The 19,215-nt window shown below is 42.1% G+C and overlaps 2 protein-coding genes across 2 annotated transcripts in view; both read right to left on the bottom strand.

Annotated features, from left to right (window-relative positions):
* The window catches only part of LOC122219326 (olfactory receptor 2H2-like), a 254,348-nt gene that overhangs the window by 199,671 nt on the left and 35,462 nt on the right, over positions 1-19,215 (bottom strand). The window lies entirely within an intron of this gene.
* Positions 12,173-13,120, bottom strand: LOC122219279 (olfactory receptor 11A1). Its single transcript, XM_042937459.1, has one exon. The coding sequence runs from the start codon at positions 13,118-13,120 to the stop codon at positions 12,173-12,175; it is 948 nt and encodes a 315-aa protein (XP_042793393.1).

The raw sequence follows: 19,215 nt of genomic DNA, 5'->3' as shown, positions 1-19,215 counted from the left end.
TCCCTGAACTGTCTCAGCCCCTCATTTCTGTTGATCAGAATTGTTTACAAAATCCAAGCTCCACGCAGGCCATGAACCAGAGAAGAACACGTCATTATCTGGTTGGCTACTGCTGCATAACACACTAGCATCCCCAAACACAGAAGCTGAAGACACCTATGCCAGGAAGTTGCATTCTTCTGAGGCTCAGGAATTGGCAAGAACACGGCAGGGAAGGGCTGGTTCTCCTCGATCATGTTTGTGCCGTGGCTGAGCTGACGTGAGCATCCTCGCGTGGAAGAGCTGAGAGCTGGCAAAGTCTCTGTCTGGGTCTCCCTTGGTCCGCTCTCTCCAAGTGGCTGTTCTGTGCTTTTGCAGCATGGAGGCCTCGGGCTTGACACTCTACGTGGGGGCCAACAGACCACGGCAAAAGCTGCCAGTCATCTCTCCAACAAACCCAAGAACCAGTATTGACATCACCTGTACTATTCTCTCTTGGACAAAATGGTCACAGGCCTAACAAACTTTATAGAGAAGAAATCCCTACCTTTCATGGGAAAGAACATCAAAAAAATTTTGTGGACATCTTTAATCCACTCTAGTCCAACTCTAATAATTAACATTGTCCCCACATACAAATCACACTTATTCTCCCTCCAAATAATACTAAAATCTCATCCCGTTGCAGTATTAGTCAGAGTCTATGTCTTTTCACCTACATTGGGTCAAGGTACAGATGAGGTTTGTTGGGTCCAGTTTCTCAAGCTTGGTTCCTGTTTATCTCAAGAACTTCAAACTGATGCATCCAGTTATCTGCCCTAGGTAGACACAGACATACATTTGGGTTTATATATGGAATATTTTTCAGTCGTGAGAAAAAAAGGAAATCCTGCCATTTGTGACTATGTGAATAGACCTGGAGGATATAATGCTAAATGAAATAAGTCAGATAAAGACAAATACCATATTATTTTTTTATTTGTATAATTTAAGAAGCCAAACAAATGAACAAACAAAGAGAAGAAAAGACAAAAAACAGACTCTTAGGTACAGAAAATGAGCTGGTAGTTGACAGAGGGGATGTGGGTAGGAGATGGTGGAAATTGGTGAAAATGATTAAGAGTACACTTATCCTCCCAAAATAAAATTTAAAAAAAAAAGAGTATACTCATCCTGATGAGCACTGAGTCATTTATAGAATTGTTCGATCATTATTGTACACCTGAAACTAATATAACACTATGTGTTAATTAATCATAATTTTCCAAAGGGAATTATGCTTAAAGAATTAAATAATTTTAGGCATACATCATGAATGGATTGTAAAATTATTAGGTGAGGGGAGCCCGGGTAACATTCGGTTGAGCATCCAACTTCGGCTCAGGTCATGATCTTGCAGTTTGCAGTTCAAACCCTGCATCGGGCTCTGTGCTGACAGCTTGGAGCCTGGAGCCTGCTTCAGATTCTGTGTCTCCCTCTCTCTCTGCCCCTCCCCTGTTTGCTCACTCTCTCTCTGTCTCTCTCAAAAATAAATAAAAACATTAAAAAATAAAATTATAATATAACATAACAAATAAACTAATATAATATGGTTAAAGATGATTGGAAATTGAATAATACAAGGAACAGACTGACACCACCTGACCCCACTGGTCAATAATATAAATAGCATCACTAAAAGTAGGACAAGCACTGTCTCATGAGATGCTATAACAGAAATAAAACAGCAACTTTGAGATATTCTGCCTCAAAGTTATCAAAGATCTAATCAAGCTTCTATCTCAGTATCAGTTTTGTAGTTTAAGTGCTAACAGGTTTTTTTTTATTGTAATGTAGGTGCCTGACATTAAGCTTTTTGTTGCTGAGACATCCATTTCAAAGTTAGTCACCTGGAATAAACATATCGCCAAATACATAACTACATAAGGAGCAGAGCGCCCCACCCATGCAGTTCCCCTTTGAGAGAGCCCTGGTAACATAGACAGCTGGTCACTCGAGTGACCCATGCAGTTCCCCTTTGAGAGAGCCCTGGTGACACAAATAGCTGATCACTCGAGTGACCCATGCAGTTCTCCTTTGAGAGAACCCTGGTGACATAGACAGCTGGTCACTCGAGTGACCCATGCAGTTCCCCTTTGAGAGAACCCTGGTGACATAAACAGCTGGTCACTTGAGTGACCCTGCTTTTCCCTTCCCGTGCTTTAATTACTGCTCTTATGTTTTAAATTCAGCAAAGAAGAGTAAATGCCCAATACCCTAGACACTCCTCCCCCGATCCCAACACAGGCAGAGCCCCAGGCGCCTGTGCTCTCTCCCTTTCCCCAAGCCCTGTGTGGCCTCAGCAGTACTGTGTACCCACAGGACTGAGTGATAAATCTTGCCTTTTCAAAGCTCCCTGATGGTTGTTGCTGGAGTGTGTCTTGCAATTATAATAACAATCATAACAGGTGGTCTAGCCACAACATTGACTCCCAACAGGGAAATGTCAATGAGGGCCCAGGAGAGTGCCCCAGCCATTCCTAGCTGAATGTATCACTCAACAGGTGGAGACCAATCAAAACGAGTCTATATAGGATATAGGAATAGAAGTTAAGACTATAAATAAGCAGTAAGTCTAATTTAGAATATGGAACACGTATAGGACAGATAATCAGATTTCTCCAGTAGGTCAATGACATGATAAAAGGGGGGGGGTGCTATGAAATAAGGGAATAAGAAACATAAAACAAGATACATTGTAAGAACCTTTCTCAAATCCTAAGTCTAAGAATTTACTGAAAGACAACTGGAAAAATTGAACATGGCTTGTGTATTAAATGACATTGAGGAGATTCTGATCATAGTGTAAGTGTCATAATGGCACTGTCAGTGTGTCTGTTTTTGTTAATTTATATTCTAGTTAACAACAGTGTAGTCTTGGCTTCAGAAGTAGAAGCCGGTGATTCATCACTTACATATGACACCCAGTGCTCATCCTAACAAGTGCCCTCCTAATACCTGTCACCCTTTTGGCCCGCCCCCACCCACCACCCTCCATAACCCTCGGTTTGTTCTCTTGCTGTGGTTTGGTCCTGTTACTTTTGAGACATATTTCTCTCGCGCCTCACCTTTTCTAACTCTACCTGTGTCTGTCTCTGTGTGTTAGAGAAGGCAGTTATGTCTCTTGTTCTTGACGGTAATGGCCTTATGAAGAAAAGGTCTTGAAATGCCCTGCAGTGCTGTGTCCTCTTTGCCCAGGACCTGGCACTTCAGGGAGTGTCTCTGTCGTGTTTTCTGCTTTCCCCTTCAGTTCAGTTATCTGCAGTGGCCTTTTTTCCTATGTGGGTAGTGTTTGGTCCCTGCCAGGTGTGGGTGGGTATTAACAGGTACACATTGGTGGTGTGCTTGCTAATTGACATCTGTGGACGCCACTGCCAGGATGGCCAACTTAAGGGGATCTGCAATGGGCATATGAGTGGGTCCCTCATTTTTAATAAGGTGCACCTCGGGCTTCTGTTGCCACAGTGCGTCCCCCGCCACAGCAACCAAGACTGAGGCCCCACACAAGGTGAAGGTCAGGAGATAAAGTGCTTGTGAGGTTCGCTTTGGTGTTCTGGGGGAGGAGCCTGCAGTTCTGGGACTGAGGCAAGTGTGACTGGAAAGGCTGGATCGGGAAGCACGTGGGGGTGGGGCTTGGTGCCAGCAAGTTAGGAAGCAAGTGTGGAGGCAGTGTTGGTTCCCACAAGTGGCCACGTACTTATGCATGGGTGTGGGGGAGGGAAATAACACTGGCCAGTTCCTTTGTTCCTGGAGGAGTCTTTTTGAGATCCATATCTCTCCAAACATGCTCTGTGATGAGTAAATCCTCCTGTCTCTCCTGGTGTTTTTCAAACTACCGGCTCTATGCTATATCTGCTAGAGCTCTTTGTTGTGCTGTAGCTTTAAGGGCTCAGACTCTGCTTCCTAATGCCTTCAGGGCTCTCCCAGAGACAGGCAGGCTGATTTTAAGAATTCCAGGCTGTAAGTCCAGGCTGTTTGTGAGACCTCATGAAATTTGACTCCTCTGGCTTTCAAAGCCAAATGTTTTGGGGGTTCATCTTCCCTGTGCAGGTCCCCAGTGGGATCATCTGTTTTTTGACCTTCACCGTGCTCTTGGTTTCTTCTGGTCCACAGATGGCCACAGTCCTTTTAGGTCTCAAATTGCATCTCTGCCTTTCCAACCTTCTTCCTTGTGGCCTCTTCTCTACCCTTGGTTGTGGAGTTTGTTCTGCCAGTCATTGGGTCTTTTTCTGGGATATTTAAGCTGATGTGAGTGTTATCTCATTGTATCTGTGCATTGAGATGAGTTTAGAATCCTGACAATCTACCATCTTCTCAGCCTCACCCATAAAGACATTTTAAAAAACATTCAGGCCTCGGGTGCCTGAGTGATTCAGTTGGTCAAGCATCTGACTTCAGCTCAGGTCATGATCTCGCAGTTTGTGAGTTCGAGCCCCATGTCGGGCTGACAGCTCGGGACCTGGAGCCAGCCTCTGATTCTGCATCTCCCTCTCTCTCTCTTTCCGCCACTCCACTTCTCATGCTCTGGCTCTCTCTCTCTCTCAAAAATTAATATACATTAAAAAAAAATTAAAAAAACACATTCAGTCCTATCCAAAGGAGCAAGAAAGGCCCCAAATACACAACCTAATCTTGCACCTAAAGGAGCTAGAAAAGGAGCAGCAAATAAAGCCCAAAGCCAGCAGAATAAGGGAAATACTAAAGACTACAGTGGAAATAAATGGTATAGAATCCAAAAAAAAAAAAAAAAAACAATAGAACAGATCAATGAATCGAAGAGCTGGTTTTTTGTTTATTTGTTTGTTTTTTCATGTTTATTTACTTTTGAGAGAGAGACAGAGAGAGAGTGCAAGCAGGGGAGGGGCAGAGAGAGAAAGAGGAAGACACGGAATCTGAAGCAGGCTCCAGGCTATGAGCCATCAGCACAGAGCCCAACACGGGGCTTGAACTCACAGACAGTGAGATCATGAGCTGAGCCAAAGTTGGATGCTTAAATGACTGAGCCACCCAGGCGTCCCTAAGAGCTGTTTTTTTTGAAAGAATAAACAAAATTGATAACCCCCTAGCCAGACTTCTTAAAAAGAAAAGAGAGAGGACCCAAATAAATAAAATCATGAATAAAAGAGGAGAGATCACAACCAACACCACAGAAATACAATTATAAGAGAATACCATGAAAAATTATACGCCAACAAACTGGACAATCTGGAAGAAATGGACAAACATCCAGGCACTAACACAGTACCAAAAATCAAACAGGAAAAAATAGAAAATTTGAACAGGCCCATAACAAGCAAAAAAAAAATTAACTTAGTTTTTTTTATTTTTATTTTTTTAACATTCATTTATTTTTGAGAGAGAGAATAGGCAAGAGAGAGTGCAAGCAGGGGAGGGGAAGAGAGGGAGGGAGACACAAGATCTGAAGCAGGCTCCAGTCTCTGAGCTGTCAGCACAGAGCCTGATGCGGGGCTTGAACCCACAAACTGCGAGATCATGACCTGAGCCGAAGTCGGATGCTCAACCTACTGAGCCACCCATGTGCCCCAAAATCGACTCGGTTTTTAAAAGTATCCCCATAAGTAAAAGTCCTGGGCCAGATGGTTTCCCAGGGGAATGCTTCTAGACATTTAATGAAGAGTTAATACCTATTCTCCTCAAACTGTTCCAAAGAATAGAAATGGAAGGAAAGCTTCCAAATTTATTCTATGAAACCAGCATTACCTTGATTCCTAAACCAGACAAAGACCTCGCTAAAAGGAGAAATACAGGCCAATTTTTGATGAACATGGATGCACAAATTCTCAACAAGATATTATCAAATCGAATCCAACAGTACATTAAAAGAACTATTCACCACGATACACAATGGAATACTACGTGGCAATGAGAAAAAATGAAATATGGCCTTTTGTAGCAACATGGATGGAACTGGAGAGTGTGATGCTAAGTGAAATAAGCCATACAGAGAAAGACAGATACCATATGGTTTCACTCTTATGTGGATCCTGAGAAACATAACAGAAACCCATGGGGGAGGGGAAGGAAAAAAAAAAAAAAAAAAAGAGGTTAGAGTGGGAGAGAGCCAAAGCATTAGAGACTGTTAAAAACTGAGAACAAACTGAGGGTTGATGGGGGGTGGGAGGGAGGGCAGGGTGGGAGGGAGGGCAGGGTGGGTGATGGGTATTGAGGAGGGCACCTTTTGGGATGAGCACTGGGTGTTGTATGGAAACCAATTTGACAGTAAATTTCATATATTAAAAAAATAAATAAATAAAATAAATAAATAAATAAAAGAGAGAATCTGAAAAAAAAAAAAAAAAAAAAAAAAAGAACTATTCACCACGATCAAGTGGGATTCGTTTCTGGGCTGCAGGGCTGGTTGAAGATTTGCAAATCAATCAACATGATACACCATATTAATAAAAGAAGGGATAGGAACCATATGATCCTTTCAATAGATGCAGAAAAAGCATTTGACAAAATACAGAGTCTTTCTTGATAAAAACCCTCAAGAAAGTAGGGATAGAAGGAACATGCCTCAAGATCATAGAAGTAGTATATGAAAGACCCACAGCTAATATCATCCTCAATGGGGAAAAACTGAGAACTTCCCCCCTAAGATCAGGAACATGACAGGGATGTCCACTCTCACCAGTGTTGTGCAACATAGTACTGGAAGTCCTACCCTCAGCAATCAGGCAACAAAAAGAAGTAAAAGGCATACAAATCAGCAAGGAAGAAGTCAAACTTTCACTCTTCACAAATAACCTGATACTCTACCTGGAAAACCCAAAGACTCTACAAAAGAACTGCTAGAACTGATACATGAATTCAGCAAAGTCACAGGATATAAAATCAATGTACAGAGATCAGTTGCATTTCTATACAATGAAGCAGCAGAAAGACATATCAGAGAATTGATCCCATTTATAATTGCACTAAAAACTATAAGATGCCTAGGAATAAACCTAAGGAGGTAAAAGATGTGTATGCTGAAAACTATAGAAAGTTCATGAACAAAATTGAAGAAGACACGGAAAAACATGCCATGCTCATGGATTGGAAGAACAAATATTGTTAAAATGTTGCTGCTACCCAAAGCAATCTACACATTCAATGCAAGCCCTATCAAAACAACACCAGCATTCTTCACAGAGCTAGAACAAACAATCTAAAATTTTTATGGGGACACAAAAGACCCCTAATAGACAAAATAATGTTGAAAAAGAAAACAAAAGCTGGAGACATCACAATTCCAGACTTCAAACTCTATTACAAAGCTGTAATCATCAAGATAGTATGATATTGGCAAAAAATAGACACACAGATCAATGGAATAGGATAAAGAACCCAGAAATGGACCAACAAATATATGGCCAACTAACCTTGAGAAAGAAGAAAAGAATATCCAATGGAAAAAACAAAAACAAAACAATCTCTTTCAGAAATGGTGCTGGGAGAACTGGACAGCGACATGCAAAAGAATGAAACTGCACCACTTTCTTACACCATACACAAAAAATAAATGGATGAAAGACATATGTAAGACAGGAAACCATCAAAATCCTATGGGAGAAAACAGGCAGTACCTCTGTAGCCTCAGCCACAGCAACTTCTTACTAGACATGTCTCTGGAGGCAAGGGAAATAAAAATAAAAATGAATTATTGAGACCTCAACAAGAGCAAAACAGACTTAAGTAATATGCCTGATATAAAATTTAAGTAATTATCATAAAGATACTCATTGGACTTGAGAAAGAAGCTGAGGACATCAGTGAGTCCCTTAACAAGGAGATAAAAAAAAACAGAGGTGAAAAACACAATAAATGAAATAAAAATACTCTTGAGGGAATAAATAACAGCCTAGATGAAGCAGAGGAATGAATTAATGATCTGGAAGACAGAGTAATGGATAGTAATCAAGCAAAAGAGAGAAAAAAATTATGCAAATAGACTTAGGGAACTCAGTGACTCCATCAAGCATAATAACATCAATATTATAAGGATCCCAGAAGAAGAAAAGAAAAGGGGGCAGAAAAAAATTTTTAAGAAATAATAGCTTAAAACTTCCTTCTGGGGGTAAGAAACAGAAATCCAGATCCAAAAAACTGACCCAACGATGTCCATGCCAAGACACACAGTAATTAAAATGGCAAAAAGTAGTTAAAAGAGAGAATTTTAAAAGCAGCAGGAGAAAAGAAATCAGTTATATACAAAGGAAATCCCATAAGGTTATCAGAGGATTTTTCAGCAGAAATTCTGCAAACCAGAATGGATTAGCATGACATATTCAAAGTGCTGAATGGAAAAAATCTGCAGCCAAATATACTCTATCAAGCAAGGCTATCATTCAGATATGGAAGGAGAGATAAAAACTTTCTCAGACAAACAAAAACAAAAGAAGCTTGTGACCACTAAACCAGCCCTGCAAGAAATATTAAAGAGGAATCTCTGAGTGGAAACATCATAAATGAGAGTATGAAAAATAAATATATCTATAAAAATCAGTCAAAACATTCACAAAATAAAAGGATGTTAACATATGACACCATATACCTAAAATGGGGGTGGGGTGGAGTAAAGAATGCATTCAAACTTAAGCAACCATCAGTTTAATACAGACTATTATATGCAGAAGATGTTATATACAAACCTAATAGTAATGACAAATCAAAAGGCACTTAAAGATAAGCAAAGAATAAACAGAAAAGAATTCAAGAATATCACTAAAGAAAACCAGTAAACCATGCAAGAGAGCAAGAGAAGAAAAGGCCAGAGAAAAACTATAGAAACAACCACAAAACAAGGAACAAAATGGCAATAAATAGACATCTATCAATAATTACTTTGAATGTAAATGAACTAAACACACCAATCAAAGGACGTAAGTTAACAGAATTGATTTTTTTTAACTTATCTATATGCTTCCTACAAGAGATGCATTTCAGAATTAAACACACCTGAAGATTGAAAGTGAGGGGATGGGGAAACATTTATCATCCAAATGGGTCTCAAAAGAAAGCTGGGGTAGCAATACTTATGCCAGAAAAAAACAGACTTTAAACCAAAGACTGTAACAAGAGACAAAGAAGGATAATACATAATAATAATTGGATTATTACAATCCAACAAGAAGATAAAATAATTATAAATATTTATGGACCCAACATGAGGGCACTCAAACACATACAATTAATAACAAGCATAAAGGAAATAGTCGATAGTAATACAGTAATAGTAGGGGACTTTAACACATCAATGGACAGATTATCCAAATGGAAAATCAATATGAGAACAATGGCTTTGAAAGACATACTAGACCAGATGGATTTAACAAATTTATTCGAAACATTCCATTGTAACACAGCAGAATATACATTCTTACCACATGCACATGAAATGAACACTCTCTAGAACAGATCACATATTAGGCCACAAGAGAAGTCTCAACAAATTCAAAAAGATCAGTCATACTATGCATCTTTTCTGATCACAACACTCTGAAACTAGAAATCAACCGCAAGAAAAATTCTGGAAAGACCATGAATACATTGAGGCCAAATAACATGTTACTAAACAGTGAATGGGTCAACCAAGAAATCAAAGAAGAAATCAAAAGTACATGGAAACAAATAGAAATGAAAACACAATGCTCCAAAACTTTTGGGATGCAGCAAAAAGTGGCTAAGAGGGAAGTTTAGACCAACACAGGTCTACCTCAAGAAGCAAGAAAAAGTTCAAATAAACAACCTCATCTTACACTTAAAGGAGAAATAAATACATAGATAGATAGATAGATAGATAGATAGATAGAAGATAGATAGATAGATAGATAGATAGATAGATAGATAGATAGATGATAGATAGGGGCGCCTGGGTGGCTCAGTCAGTTGAGCGTCCAGCTTCTGCTTAGGTCATGATCTCATGGTCCATGAGTTTGAGCCCCGCGTTGGGCTCTGTGCTGACAGCCTGGAGCCTGGAGCCTGCTTCAGATTCTGTGTCTCCCTCTCTCTCTGACCCTCCCTCATTCATGCTCTGTCTCAAAAATAAATAAATGTTGAATAAATAAATAAATAAATAAATAAATAAATAAATAAAACAAAATAAGACAAAACCCAAAACCTGCAGAAGGAAGGAAATAATAAAGATTAGAGCAGAAATAAATGGTATAGGCCCTGAAAAAAACAATAGAACAGATCAATAAAACCAGGAGTTGGTTCACTGAAAAAATAGCAAAATTGATAAGCCTCTAGCTACACTCATCAAGGAAAAAAGAGAAGGGACTTAAATAAGTAAAATCACAAATGAGAGGAAATTAACAACCATCACCACAGAAATACAAACAATTGTAAGATTGTATTATGAAAAATTATATGCCAACAAATCGGAAAACCCAGAAAAAAAAATAGCTAAATTCCTAGAAACATATAAACTACCAAAACTGAAAAGAAGAAATAGAAAATTTGAACAGATCAATTACTAGTAAGGAAATTGAATCAGTATTTTTAAAACTCCTAACAAACAAAAGTCCAGTACCAGATAGCTTCACAGAGGAATTCTACCAAACATTTAAAGAAGAGTTACTGCTATCACCCATCATCAGAGAAATACAAATCAGAACCACAATGAGATACCAATTCACGCCTGTCAGAATGGCTAAAATGAACAACTCAGGAAACAACAGATGTTGGTGCATACGTGGAGAAAGGGGAACTCTCTTACACTACTGGCAGGAATGCAAACTGGCAAAGCCACTGTGGGAAACAGTATGGAGGTTCCTCAAAAAGTTAAAAATAGAACTACCCTATGACCCAGCAATTGCACTACTACGTATTTACCAAAAGAATGTGAAAACACTAATTCAAAGAATACATACACCCCTATTTTTATTGCAGCATTGTTTATAATAGCCAAATTATGGAAGCAGCCCAAGTGTCCATCAACTGATTAATGGATAAAGAAGATGTGGTATACATACACAATGGAATATTACTCCACCATAAAAAGTATGACATTTTTCCATTTGTAATGACAAGGATGAAACTAGAGAGTGTAATGCTAAGCAAAATAAGTCAGTCAGAGAAAGACAAATACCCTATGATTTCACCCATATGTGGAATTTAAGAAACAAAACAAATGAGCACCAGGAAAAAGAGAGAGGCAAACCACGAAACAGATGCTCAACTACAGAAAACAAACTGATGGTCACCAGAAAGGAGGTGGGTGGTGGGATGGGGGAAACAGGTGATTACATGGTATGGTAACTATATGTAATTGAAGTTAAAACAATTTAAAAATGCCTTTATCAAAGAGCACACAGAATATTTGTATGTGGAATATGTACTTACACAATGCACACAACTGAAAGTCGCTTGAAAATCCTGCAGAAAAAAAGGAGCCATTGACTCCAAAAAGGAGTCATTGAAATAGGGTTGACAAATGTAGATAATGAAGCTGGATGATGGCTACATGGGGTTATTAGAATTTTCTCACTACTTTCATATATGTTTAAAATTTTCTACAATAAAAAAACTTAAAAAAAAGCAAATGCATTCACCTTTAAATGTTAAAAAATATTGTATACCCTTAGACTGGGCAGTTTAAGTCCTAAGGATTTATTATAGGAAAATCTGGATGTAAACTATGTTTGCATGGTGAAAGAATTGCATACAACTAAAAAATCCCATAAGCGAAGATTAAACAAGCCATGTTTAACCATCCTAAAAGCCCAGAAGAATGAATAACTACATACTCGTTGAAAAGAAAGATGTTTAAGACATAGTGTCTAGTGAAAAACCAGATTGCAGTTTCACAATCCAAGTTGTTTTATACATATGTGTGTGTATACACACATGCACACACACACACGTACACACCTATTACAAGTAGCCAATATTTTTGCTTTCTGTTTCTGTTTCTGTGTATCTACTTTCTATATCAAATATTCATAGCCTATTTTAAAAAGAATAATAAAAGATAAATGTAAATTTTAAGCTAACACTTGAAATTGGTGCTCATTTTTAGAGTAACTACAGAATGTTTTACAGAGAGAAAGGTCAAAATAGAACAAAGTTCTTCCTCCCCAACCAGTCCTGAAGGACACCCCAATGGAGACATGCAAAGTCCAAATAAAATCCTCACCACCATTCTCCCTCAACTGAGTGTTTTGGTGAGCTTAACGTACAGAAGTCTCCGCAATGCATGATGAACCTCCTTGTTCCTCAGGGTGTAGATCACAGGATTGAGAAGAGGGGTGACCACAGTGTAGAGCAGGGCGAAGACCTTGGAGACAAGTTGGGAGCGGACAGCAGAGGGTGCAATGTACAAGACCATGAGAGTTCCATAGAAGGTGGACACCACCACAAGGTGGGAGGAGCAGGTGGAGAAAACCTTTCGCCTCTGGGCCCCAGCAGGGACTTTGAGCACAGTTACCACGATCCGGGCATAGGATGTCAGAATCAGCCCGAAGGGGACAGTGAGGCAGACCACAGACAGAATGAATGTTGTCATCTGGGCCACACTGGGATCCGAGCAGGCCAGGCCCATCAAGGGCATGAAGTCACAGTAAAAGTGGTCAATGTGGTTGGGGCCACAGAACCTCAGCTGGCCCATTAGGGCCACAACCAGTCCATCTACCATGAAGCCAGAGAGCCAAGCTATGACCACCAGCCCCAAGCACCCCCTGGGTCCCATCAGGAGTGGGTAGCGGAGTGGATAGCAGATTGCCAGGTAGCGATCATAGGCCATGACAGCCAGCATGAAGCACTCAGCCGTGGCTAGAGAACCGAAGATAAAGAACTGCAGCAAGCAACCAGCCACAGAGATGGCTGCTTCCTGCAAGAAGCCCTCTAGCATTTTGGGCACCACTGTGGAGGTGTAGAGGATCTCCAGGAAGGACAGGTTAGCCAGAAAGAAATACATGGGTGTGTGGAGCCTCCGTGAGCTAACCACCGCCGCGACGATCAGCACATTCCCCATGACAATGGACACATAGACAATGGTGAGCACAACAAAGAAAACGAGACGCAGCTCAGCTACATCATGGAAACCAAGGAGGACAAATTCAGTGATAGTTTGGTTTTCTAGAGCAACCATTTCCATGGGGATCGTCCAAGTTCCTGCCTGACAGAGATTAAGGGAGAGATTTTAGTGCATCTCTGTCTCCAACACCAACTCCAAGACAAGGAAGGCTACAGCGAAAACATGAGGGTGAGTCTCCCGCACAAATGTCCCTTGCACATCCTGATCTGTCCCCCTATAGCGGCTTCCTCCTGCAACTCTGTTCCCCCGACCGTCCTTAACTGTGTATGTTCTTCATGGCTCAGGAGAGTTCGTCCAAACACAAGCGTAGTCTTCAGGACCATTTACCCTATTAATTCAACCCAGTGTTTCTGTGACACAATGAATCCACCAGCCTCATGTGTAGAGCCAGCCACACAGTCGTCCTCCTGAACAGCAGACTAATACCCTCCAAATGCCTGCGAGACACTCCCTACCCTCAGCTCAAAATCAGCAGGATCAAACACAAATCCTCATATCTTTCCCAGCCACAACCAACTGGGCAGGTAGTGTGAAATTCTGCTTTGATCCCAAGCTTACCATATCATTGCCATTTCAGCTGAATGCCCTCTCCCATTCCCAACCTCCAGTCAGTAAAATCCCACTGGTTGTTCCTTGGAAAGTTCTTACACATTCCCTCCTCCCCACACACCAACTTCACAGCCTCTTCATGACTCTCTTAGCAGTCACCTCTGTGTGATCTTAGCAGTTACAACTGTGTGGACTCCTTGTCCCCTCTCGTGTATCGAAACAATCTTCTTTAGATCCTGGTTTCATCAAGTCATTCAAGATTTTATAGGGGAAATGTGATAAATGTGGGAACAGAGGGACCAAATGCAGAGGGAGTGGAGGGGGCATGACAGTCCAGCCAGGGAAGGTGGTTGTAGGCTCAGTCTTGAAGTACAGGGAAGAGCTGGTCAGGCAACAGGTGCTGAAGATTCTAGGTCAAATAAAACCATTCCATACACTCAACAGCTTACCATCTTGTGGAGAAAACGGACACATCAACAAATAATTGCAATACGCTAAAAGAGAGCTCATGAATCCAACATGCAAGAAACCCTCCTGGGTGGAAATAACCCTGGACTGATGGGATTGCCAAGGAGAAAGGAAGGTGTGGAGTGAGGGCATTTCAGGTAAAAGGAAAATGAAGAGTAGAAACTGAGGCAAGAAACAGCACACAGTGTGAGGAGGGGAAGAGGGTGTCAGGGAGAAAGCAACCAAGGGCAATTAAAAGAAATTCACTTCTGAAGAAGCGTTAGGATTGAGGCAAAGAGTGTGGAAGGTAGGGATGCAGATGTGGGCCCAGACCAGAGCATGGGGGTCCTGTCCTGTTGTGAGGAGAGCTGGGGCTTTGTCCTGTAGGCAGAAGGGAACACAGAGGTGACACGGTCCACCTGCACCTGGCTGGTACTGAGGAAGCTGGGCCCAAGGCAGCTGGAGTGGGGGAAGGGCGATTCCACATCCCAGCTGCATCCTGGGGAGCAGGTGCACTGCTTTGAGGTGACCATTCATTGCTCTGTTATCTGCACTCTCTCCTCCATGGAAATCTCTCCTGTGTGCAAAGACTGCCAGCTCATCTATCACAGATATTAGTATTTATATCCACACTCAACAAAGTTCTCAACAAAGTTGAAGGCTCAGTAAACCCTGATGTTTAAAACCGCCTGTCCCACAACCAAAGCCCACATGAAGTGATTAGGGGGGTTTTGTGCTCCATGGACCTAGGAACCCCAGAGGTTCTGTTAATGTCTATTCCCTACCCTCCGTGTCAGTGCTCTTCCTTGGGGTCCAAATTTGACCTTCCTCTGGACCTCCTGTAGCCCCTAGATTATTTATACATCCCAAACCCACTCTGAGGCTGGGGTTCTTTCTACACACTGGTCTCTCAGAAGTAGAGGCAGGCCAGGACCTCCAGTAATAAATAGCTCCCCACTATCACCACCCCAGAAATCAGCACCAGAACTTGATCATACTGACTCAGCCATTTATCCCTACAGTGACAAGATTTGCATTCCTACAGATTCCACTCATTCACTCTCCAGATCGTAAATGAAACACAATCCTTCTTTCCTAGGGCGGCACTGAGCCAGCTGAAACCAGAGAGAGGTGTAGTGGAGGCTAGCATGTTGAGGACAAACATAAGGTTAACGATCTTGCTGTGAAACCAACATGTACCTATTACAATCTATTTCATGACTTTGTCCAAAGGAACAAGGTATTATTTTCCTCACTCCAAATATGTGGGAGAGGCTACTTCAGGGAAGGCAGACTGAGGGCGGGAGCAAGTCAGAGAGCACAGCAGCTGAGGGTGGGAGCAAGTACAAGAGGGTACAGCAGCTGCAGCACTCAGAGCACATGTCCCCGGGTGGCAACCTCTAGGGCACCATCAAGACCTCAATCTTGGCAAAATCAAGCCCCCCACACCCACAATATGAGAAGACAGCAAACATATTACAGTGTCCTGGGGCACCACTTACCTTCATTATGCCAGGGAACAAATGCTAAACAATGCTGACTTACCCAGGGATGTGGTTAGAGGGTGAAAACAAAGGGTGAGATATGAATATTAAGGGAAACTCAGGGGATAAGCCATTTTCAAAAGAAGCCAAGGTGCTGTGACTCAGGACACAGGAGCTAGTCAGCCTGGAGCCAAAGAAAATTTCCACTTTCCATCCCCAGAGGAACACCTAATTTAAATAAATGTGTGTGTTGTCACAGAATCTGCTGGAAGCGTTCCTGGAAACATGGATGTATCCTATTGCTGCATCCACATGACTCCTGAAACAGAATGCTACGGGCACCAGTGACAGTCACAGCAAAGTTTATTGCAAAGAGAAGCAAGGCCAACCGATCGGGACCAACATTTTTGATCAGAGTGCAGCCTCGAACAGCCGGGGTACAGAGTTTTTATAGCCGACCACATCGTCTTATCACCTGGGAACAGAACAAAGAAATAGTTCCCAGATGAGGTGGAAACAGTTCCCGGATGGGGTGATTATTTTAGACTTTCTGCTGTTAAATCGCAACCAGTTGATCTCCTTGACCCTGCCTCTGGCGCCACTTTTCTTTGAACTTTTGTTCCTTTAATTGGTGAAGCCTAATTTACAAGAGTATGAAGTGTAATTTACAAGAGTAAAGCAAGGCTGTTATCTCTTAACCTTCAGTGTCAACACAAAGCTGTTATTTCTCAAGGTATAGGTCAGCCCTACACTACAATTTAACCCTTATACTATCTCCCAAACCAGATTGTTCTCAGTAATGTTTTAAAAGCTCATTCACAGGGCACCTGGGTGGCTCAGTCGGTTGAGCGTCCGACTTCAGCTCAGGTCACGATCTCACGGTTCGTGAGCATGAGTTCGAGCCCTGCGTTGGGCTCTGGGCTGATGGCTCAGAGCCTGGAGCCTGCTTCCGATTCTGTGTCTCCCTCTCTCTCTGCCCCTCCCCCATTCATGCTCTGTCTCTCTCTGTCTCAAAAATAAATAAAAATTAAAAAAAAAAAAGCTCATTCACAGGGGTGCCTGGGTGGCTCAGTCAGTTAAGCAACTGACTGCAGCTCAGGTTATGATCCCACAGTTCATGGGTTCAAGCCCCATGCCAGGCTCTGTGCTGACAGCTCAGAGCCTGGAGCCTGCTTCAGATCCTGTAGTCTCCCTCTCTCTCTGTCCCTCCCCTGCTCACTCTCTGTCTCTCAAAAATAAATAAATGTTAAAAAAAATTAGTAAATAAATAAAAATAAATAAATAAAGTTCTTTCATGTGAAAATGAGTTTTATATCATAAGAGAACACTGGCTTTTCAGACCACCACGTTCCAGCCCTGTTTTTCAAGGGGTTAGTTAGGGGACTGGAGGTGCAAGAGGAAAGCCAAGGAGTGTGGGTTGTACACAAGGCCACCTGCAGGAGAGGCCACAGCCCCTCAGAAGCAGAGAGGAGCCACTGAGTAGGGAAGGAGCTCAATTTCGTGCTCCAAGACTGCTTTCTAACTGGGACGGAAATGAATATAGTGTAAAATATCTACTGTTTCTCTGAAAAACACGCAATCACAGACTCAACCCTGTACAGATACAAGTCATAACCGGGAGTCCTCAGTTAAAGCTATCACCATTAATGGAAATGCAAACTGTCAGTTTTAGTTTATCTTTAGAAAATGAGGAAAATTTATCCTCATATATTTTACAGTGTGTGCTAACCTTGTTATTTTTATAAACATAAAACAAATTAATTAAATTTTAATTTAGTTTGAATTTTTAATTTGTTAACTCTTTAATTCTCTTTGGCATTTACTCCATAATAAAGCAGAAAATATACTAATTTTTTTTTTAAGAAGACAGCGTGACTTTGGGCATATCTCAGTTATCCCACAAGAAAGAGGATAAATTTCCATCATGAGCAAAATTGGGGTAAAGACCCCAGTCCACCTCCAGGAGACAAGGAGATGAGCTGGGTGCACAGGGAAGACTGAAAACCTGCGTTCTAAGATCCCAACGACAGAAGCTGCAACAACACGATTCTGAAGGAAGACCATGGGATTTCCTCAAAGGCCTTTGAAAAAGAGTTTTTGACTCTGGGTTAATGGAAAGGTCTTATTGGTTAGTGGAGAAAACTGCAAACACCAATTCTTTAGCTTTCTAAAAGCATCTGTGAACCAAGCTGCAAAGAATTCTACAAAAACAGGGAGCTCACCTGAATAGCAATCCCACAGGAAAGCCGTGAAGAGAAGGAAGCCTAAGATGTGCTGAGGGCCTGGGAACCCTGGCGCCTCCCGCCCTGGGTATTCTCCCTCCCACTCTCCCTCCTGGAGCTCATGCTGAAGCCAAGAAGGGCTCTGATTAGGACCAGCTCCCCGGTCGTGCCCTCTCCCCCCTCCATCGCCTCTGCCAGATCCTAGTCCTGGTCTTACCACTGGAAAGCTGACAATTGCCTGAGGGGAGAGCCCCTGAGAGCCAATTACAGATTTCCTGGAGAGCAGCCCTAAATGAACACCAAAGACCAGCCTCCTGAGACACTAGTTTCTTTCCAGAGGAATCTCCTGAACTGTTGGCTTGACCAGACATGGAGCGGAAACCAGGAATCCCCGCGGGGACTGATGGTCTCCCCACAGCAGCTCAGGCTGTTGCACAGAACTCGCGAAGTTCCCCTGAGTTCTCCACTCATCCCTCCACAAGTTCCCAACAGCTCCCAAAGGGGTCCTCCCTCCCATGCCACCTCCAGGCCGATCATCCCAGACAGCTGACCCTTGAACAGATGTGGGGGTCAGAGTCACTGACCCCCCAGGGAGCACAAAACCCACATATAACTTTGACTCCCCCCAAATTTAGTTACTAATAACCTACTGCTGACCAGAAGCCTCACCAACAACATACGCTATTAGCACATATTCTGTATGTTATACGTATTATATATGGTGTTCTTACAGTAAGAAAATGCTATTAAAATCATAAGGAAGAAAAAATACATATACAGGTCTGTGTTTTGTTTAGTAAAAAAAAATCTGCATATAAGTGCCCGTGTTGTTCAAGAGTCAACTGTGTTTTAGTAGAGACAACCCTTAAGAGTGTTTTGTGTGGATCAAAGCCAAGGCTGGGCTTGCTTTCAGGGAGGGAATCTCTCATGTTGCTACAAAGTAACGTCCAAATACAACAGTCCTGCAATCTGTCAAAGGGTGACCTTGCTTCAAAATTATGCACCCCTGGCTTGCTGACCCACGTCCCTCAGTCTGTAGCAGAAATAACCTACTTCCCTTGAGGTTTGCAGACCACTGGCCTTGGGGAGTGAAGGGCCACACCTTCACAGAGGATATGGCCTGACCGCACCGGAAAACAGCTGCAGCGGGTGCCAGAGTCTGTTCAGGGTCATGTCCACCCGTGACTACCCACCCAGCCACCTGCTCCTCCCAAATGCAGCCCCCTCCCTTTCCCCCATGTCTCCCCCTTTAATGTCTCCAGCTTCCCCAGAACAGGGAAGATGACCTTTGAGACATTAGTCCACCATCTTCCCAGGCTGCTGGCCCTCTGAGTAAAGAGATCTTTCCTTTCCCACCATCTCTTATCTCCAAGTATTGATTTTTGAGCAGCGAGCAGCCAATCTGAGCAGGGAACCAATTCTCAGTAACACAAAGTTTATATGGCCTTTCAAT

Source organism: Panthera leo, chromosome B2 (assembly GCF_018350215.1).
Source record: "Panthera leo isolate Ple1 chromosome B2, P.leo_Ple1_pat1.1, whole genome shotgun sequence".
In the NCBI taxonomy this organism is placed as follows: Eukaryota; Metazoa; Chordata; class Mammalia; order Carnivora; family Felidae; genus Panthera; species Panthera leo.
The sequence above is the reverse complement of the archived record's forward strand: the minus strand, read 5'-3'. Positions and strand labels throughout refer to the sequence as shown.